This window comes from Meriones unguiculatus, chromosome 16 (genome assembly GCF_030254825.1).
Source record: "Meriones unguiculatus strain TT.TT164.6M chromosome 16, Bangor_MerUng_6.1, whole genome shotgun sequence".
Classification (NCBI taxonomy): domain Eukaryota; kingdom Metazoa; phylum Chordata; class Mammalia; order Rodentia; family Muridae; genus Meriones; species Meriones unguiculatus.
The window spans coordinates 2,643,654-2,649,640 of record NC_083363.1 but is presented as its reverse complement, the minus strand read 5'-3'; the positions used below and the strand labels follow the sequence as shown (position 1 = coordinate 2,649,640).

General features: G+C 51.4%; 1 protein-coding gene across 1 annotated transcript; it reads right to left on the bottom strand.

Moving 5' to 3' along the window:
* Window positions 1-704: 704 nt before the first annotated feature.
* LOC110544088 (H-2 class II histocompatibility antigen, A-F alpha chain) lies at window positions 705-5,465 on the bottom strand. Its single transcript, XM_021630212.2, has 5 exons — window positions 5,310-5,465; window positions 2,432-2,680; window positions 1,727-2,008; window positions 1,113-1,286; window positions 705-968 (listed from the first exon to the last, which is right to left on the bottom strand). Exons 1-4 carry the CDS (start codon window positions 5,386-5,388, stop codon window positions 1,132-1,134), a joined length of 765 nt encoding a protein of 254 aa, XP_021485887.1. The 5' UTR covers window positions 5,389-5,465; the 3' UTR covers window positions 705-968; window positions 1,113-1,131.
* Window positions 5,466-5,987: the final 522 nt, after the last annotated feature.

The window sequence follows — 5,987 nt, the reverse complement described above, 5'->3', positions numbered from 1 at the left end:
GAAAGGCAGGGAGAACGTGAGGTATTTCCACAGTCAGGATGCAGAGACAGGTCAAGGCTGGCTCACTTTCTCCTTTGGCCCACAAGAGGCCGCTGCCTGCATCTAGGTTGGCTCTTGCCACTTCACCTAAATGTCTCTGGAAATGACCTCGCAGGCACACCAAGACATGTGTGGCCTGGATGAGTCCAAAAATTTTTTGAGAACAATTTTGACTTTTGATATCACTTAAACTTTTATTACTTTTGAAATTCAAAGTTCTTGTCATTAATAGGTTATATTAAAATTAAAGTAGTTTCTTTTCTTCCTTTCCTTTCTTTTTTGTTTTGCTTTAGACAGGGCCTTCCCTACAGCTCCAGCTTGACTTGTGCAGACCAGGTTGGCCACAACTTGTGAGGACTCTCTTGCTCTGCCTCTGAGTGCTGGGGTTACCGCTGTGCCCTTTGTGCCTTGGTATTTCTTTACATCAAGTGTGCACCAAGGCAGATTTCACCCGACCTCCTTGTACCTGACTGGAGACAGTTGAGAGTGGTCAGGGCTGGGAACGAGAAGAAGAGAGGAAGTTTAACCTTGGCTAAGATACCCAGGCATTCGGGCTGTATTTGGTTGTTCCTGTGTCACTGGACATGGGTGTATATGGGCTTGTCTCCAGCAAACTCCAAAGTGAAAGCCAGGAAAAACCAAACCAAACAAAGGGAAAACCAGTAGACAACTTATAACAGGTGATTTATTGGGTTCATGGGGCTACCGAGTCAGGGTCTCAGAAGGATTCTAGTAGATACGATTTGAAAGATGCCGAAAACCAAAAGTCAGGTCAGGAGACTATTCTAAGGGTATGTGAGCTGTGAGAGGGCACAGCCTCAGGTCCAAGAGAAAAGCGAGATGGAAGACGAGGACGATGAACTGGGCCAGAAAACATACTGTGCCAGGTTGTCCATTGCACCACGCCTCCCCTGAAGAGGACCACACACCTGCAGCAGACAGGAGAGAGAGGGTTCCAGGGATCCTGAGCTGTGATGACGTCACCACACAGTTCTCCAGCTATGTTCCCACCATGCTTCCGTTGGTCCCCTTCCCCTGCTCCCCCGTGCAGTGGCTTCGGCTCTTTCCCTTACCTTCCTCTGCAGGTGTGACTCATAATGGCCCTGGGTGTCTGGAGGGGCCACCTGACCGCAGGCCTTGGAAGATGAAGATGGTGCCCACCACGATGCCCACGAGGCCCACAGACAACCCCAGGGCACAGACCACGGTCTCTGTCAGCTCTGACATGGGGGCCGGAATCTCAGGTTCTGGGAAAGTGAAGATTTTGGAGTCAGAAGGAAGTATGTTCATGTATGTGAATTTGTAAGATAGGTCCAGAAGGAAGTATGTTCATGTATGTGTGCATGTAAGACAGGGCCAGAAGAGAGAATGTTTATCTGTGTGCAGGACAGGGTCAGCTCCTACTTTGGGTACCTGGCATTAGAAACTCCTTAAGAGGGGCTGGAGAGATGTCTCAGCAGTTAAGAGCACTGACTGCTCTTCCATAGGTCCTGAGTTCAATTTCAGACAACTACATGGTGGCTCACAACTATCTGTTATGCAATGTACATGCAGATAAAGCACTCATATACATTAAATAAGTATACATTAAAGAAAGTCTTTAAGAGTGGAAAATGAGTTTGGGTCAGTAGAGGCCAGAAGCCAGGCTGTTCTAGAGATGCCGGAAGCGGGCAGAGCTCACACTTACCCCAGTGTTTCAGAACCGGCTCGTCCAGGCCCCAGTGCTCCACCTTGCAGTCGTAAACGTCATCATCGGAAGGGATGAAGGTGAGGTAAGACATCTTTTGGAAGGAATGGTCATCGTTGGAGAGGAAGCTGGTCTCATAAACGCCGTCTGTGACTGACTTGCTGTTTCTCAACCACGTGATGTTGACCACAGGGGGGAAGATGTTGTCCACCAGACAGAGGAGGATGTTGGGCTGACCCAGGAGCACGGGGGACTTGGGAAGCACGGTCACCTCAGGAACCTCTGAAAGGAAGCAGCCTGGACGTGAGTGGCTGGTGGCAGTTTCTCTCCCTGATTTCTGCACTGTCTGAGGGAGCCCTCTCGCCAAGACACATGATGATCCAGGAGCCCAACCGTCCCTCCTGCTTGTGGCTAACGTGCCCTGCGTCCACATATCCCTGTGCCTCTCTAGGGTGTTAGGTAGGATGTCTGTCAGGCGCTCTTCAAAAGATTTGAGGAGCGCTTGTCGGAATAAAGAGCCAACGAGCATTAGGTAACATGGAATGCGGGTTTGTAAGAAGAGAGAGGATGAGGGTTCAGTGATAAGATCTGGGCACTTCTTGGAAAGAAGAGGATTTTACAGATTCATTTAATATGGATCATATTCCCCCAGGGGAGGGAGGGAGGATCAGGGAGGGAGGGAGGAGCAGGGCGGCAAGCACGTACCGTTGGTAGCTGGGGTAGAGTTGGACCTCTTAATCATGATTTCCAAGGTGTGCTTTGCTGCAGCTATCTCTTGCAGTCCACCTTGGGGATCAAAGCTCGTCAGCTGGCCAAACTCAGGAATCCTCCAGACAGTCTCCTTCTTATCCAAATCCACATAGAACAACTCATCACCATCAAATTCAAACGTGTACTGGCCGTTGGGTCCATATGACTGATAGACATTTATACCATAGTTGCCCACATGATCAGCTGATGAATTTAGGTGGATAGTGGGAAAATGGAAAACAGGAAGAAAAAAGAATGTTATTAAATAAAAGACAGAAAGTAATTTAAAAAAATACTACAGCTTCACTGTCTGGTACATCCCATCACCCACTCCTCCCTACCACTCTCGGTGTTGGCTACAGCCAGTCTCTCCCTCTGCGACACACGCTACATGATGGCGGGATGGCATGTGTTTGATTTCTGCCGTCCACGGCCTGGTTCAGTGTCTGGTACACAGACAGCTTCAGCCAAGTAGCTTATAACTGAACGGAGGAAGAAAAATCTCAGGTATTCAGCGTTGTTTCCAAAGATTCAGGCAGCTCATTTTCTCTTATTTGGTTTTGTGTCTCATTAATTTTCCATACATTAATAACATATCTACAATGCTTTATTTTTCTTAAAATAAAAAAACATTTTCCACCCAAAGCGCCTTTCTCATTTTTTTTTAATGAAAGGAAAAGCTTATAGAATCTTATAGAAAGAGAACAATGACATCATGAGAAAATATGTGGAAACCGTTATGTCTAAAGTTCCTGCATTGTTAACTGGGCACCACAGGGCAGTTTTCTGATTTCTTCTGGAGTAAAAGGAATGGACACTTTTTTGGATTTCATGCCTCTGTCAATCCCTACCCCTTATTTTCTTTTTTTTTTTCCTAAATTAGTACTGATGCCAATTGTAGATTCGCGGTGAGTTAAAGCTTTTTTCTCCAACAGTGAGGATGTGTGGGCTGCCCATGCGGATGATTCCACCAAATAGACATTACTGTCAAGGCACAGATCTCAGTGTTTAGGTTGTTTTTTCTCCTTTCTTCCTTCTTCATTTGTTAAGTTTCAGCAGATGTCAGACACGGTGCTGTTGAAGCAGTAAGGTCAGGCCTGGCCTCTGGGGTCACTGCGCTTGGCGAATGCAAGGAGAGTTGGGCAAATGGACAAACAGTACATGTAACGAGCTGTGAGTGGCTGTGGGCGATTTACAGTCTGACATTCTGCACAGGCGCCTGCCAAACAAAACCAAGTACACTGTCCTGTCCTGGTCCTGCTGTTTGCAGGGGCCTCTTTTTCTCACTGAGAAAAAGTTTTTGTTGGTTTTCAACTTGCTGAAACCCTCCTCTGCTCTGAGGGTCTCTGCTCGGTGTTAATAGGCTTCCAACCACACTATGACCCCAGCCCCTCTGTCTGTCTGTCCACGTTTGCTCCTCTCAGTGTGGCCATCTTGGTTGGTCTTCTCAGGCAATCCCCACATCATGTCTCCTCCTCAAAGCTTCCGTACCCTCGACTAATGAACCTTCTCGACGTCTTTCCCAAATGTGGATGTGCACAGCATCCGTTCCTCGGGTGCTTGTCCTGGGCCACAAGCCTTGCTGAGGACACAGCACTGCCTCCTGCCGGCACAGCTGTCCTCAGCAACGGCCTTTCTGCTTCCTGACCCTGACCTGCCTCCCTCACTAGTCTGCACTCTTCCTCCAGCAGGTGGCAGCACCCACATCTTCAGTGCTTTGCAAGGGAGAGTACTGAGTGAGAGCGGCTTCTTTGGAGGCCCCCAGAGAATTTGTAAATGACTGACAGGTGGCAGAACCACGTGAAAGTCAGGGTCAGCAATGGCCAGGGCTGCGTTAGGACCTGTGTGCCCCGTGCATTTAGCTTTGGGGCCCTTCCTTGATGAAAACATCGAAAGTCACATTTTACATCTAAGAAAAATGTAATAGACGGTAAGTGAAGATCAAAACATTTCCTTAGGCCTCAACAGTTCATTTTTCCCCCTTCTAAACTAAAAAGAAATGGGAATATTTTCACTTAGCCCTACAGGTCTGTGGTTCCTCGGAACTGTGCCCACTGAGCCCGCATGCTTGATTGAGGCACTCTAGTGTGACGCTGAAGAAATTGGGGACACGGAAGCCAGCCCCTGGGGAAGCAGGGGAGACTTCCACCTCCCAACAAAACTGGAGCGAGACAGCCGCGCTTCAGAATGCGCTCAGTCCCTTTCGCTTCCTGCTTCAACCATTTGGCTTTTCAGCTGCTGTTTTACACATCTCCTCTTCACGTCTGTAAAATGGCATGGAGCTAAGGAGGGCTCCTGAGAGAGGGCAGAGCGTGGAGAGGTGGCCACACAGGCAGGGGGACTCAGGGTCGAATATCTTGTGCTGTTATAGAGCTTCACGGGGCACAGGTGGGGTGGAGATCAGGCAGCCCGTGTCCCTCACTTAGTTACAAAAATCTGAAACTATATTTGGAGTGGGGACAAAGGAAAAACTGGCATCTACAGCCATTTACTAGCGAACGGAGGCTTTTCTGAATGCGCTCACGCCGTGGCCCAGGCTGTCCTTGAACTCGCGATCTCCCTGCTTGGCTCCTAAGCGCTGGAGCTGCGGGCACTGCACTGCCCGGCCCAGCTTGGTTTTCGCTATTTTTAAAGCACAGGCACACATTCCCTTGACCTGGTCAAGCGGTAAATCGGTGGGCTCCTTTTGCTCGTTTCCCGGGTCAGTTCCTGGCCCGCAAAGGTACAAACCCCAGCTCGCGGGACGCGGCTCCGCCCGGCGCGGGGGTTCGAACCTCGGCCTCTCCTCTCCCGCGGCTCTCCCGCCTCCAGCATCCCTCACCGCGACACTCACCCTTGATGTCTTGCCCTCCGCAGGCGCGGAGCGCGGTCAGGGCGAGGACCCCCAGAATCAGAGCGCGGCTGGTCGGCATCCTCCTCGCCCGCGGCCTCCGCACGGCTCTCCGGAGCTCTGCGGAGTTCGGAGGTTGTGAAGAGCCGGACCCGCGGGCCCCGCACCAAACCCACGCCGCGCGACCAATCAGAAAATCCCGCCGCGATGACGTCACGGTTGCCGGGGGCAGAGCTGCGGCGGAGCGGCCCGGGAGAGGCCGGGGAAGCCCCGGGCCTGCAGCGGGCTCCGCTCAGACGGGGCGGGGGGCGCGGCTGGAGCAGGTTCCGGCCCGTCCCCGGTGCGTCCGCGGGTCAGCTCACGCCTGGAGTGTTCTGGACACGGCATAAAGAAGAAATAAAGACACACGCACACACGTACACACACACACACACACACACACACGCGCGCGCGCGCACATGTACACACACACGCGCACATGCACACACACACGCGCACATGCACACCCGCGCACACACACACACACACGCACACGCACGCACGCACACGCACACACACACACACACACACACACACACGCACGCACGCACACACACACAGTCACGCACACACACACTCCTGACCCTCCAGCTGCAGGGACTGACCCCTCTCCCGGCCCTCAGGGCACAGCAGGTCTGATAA

Coding starts and splice junctions, on each gene's coding strand:
- LOC110544088 (XM_021630212.2), bottom strand. CDS start 5,388: ATGCCGACCAGCCGCGCTCTGATTCTGGGGGTCCTCGCCCTGACCGCG. Junction 2,681..5,309: donor CGGAGGGCAAGACATCAAGG/GTGAGTGTCGCG, acceptor TAAATTCATCAG/CTGATCATGTGGGCAACTAT. Junction 2,009..2,431: donor CTCTACCCCAGCTACCAACG/GTACGTGCTTGC, acceptor GCTTCCTTTCAG/AGGTTCCTGAGGTGACCGTG.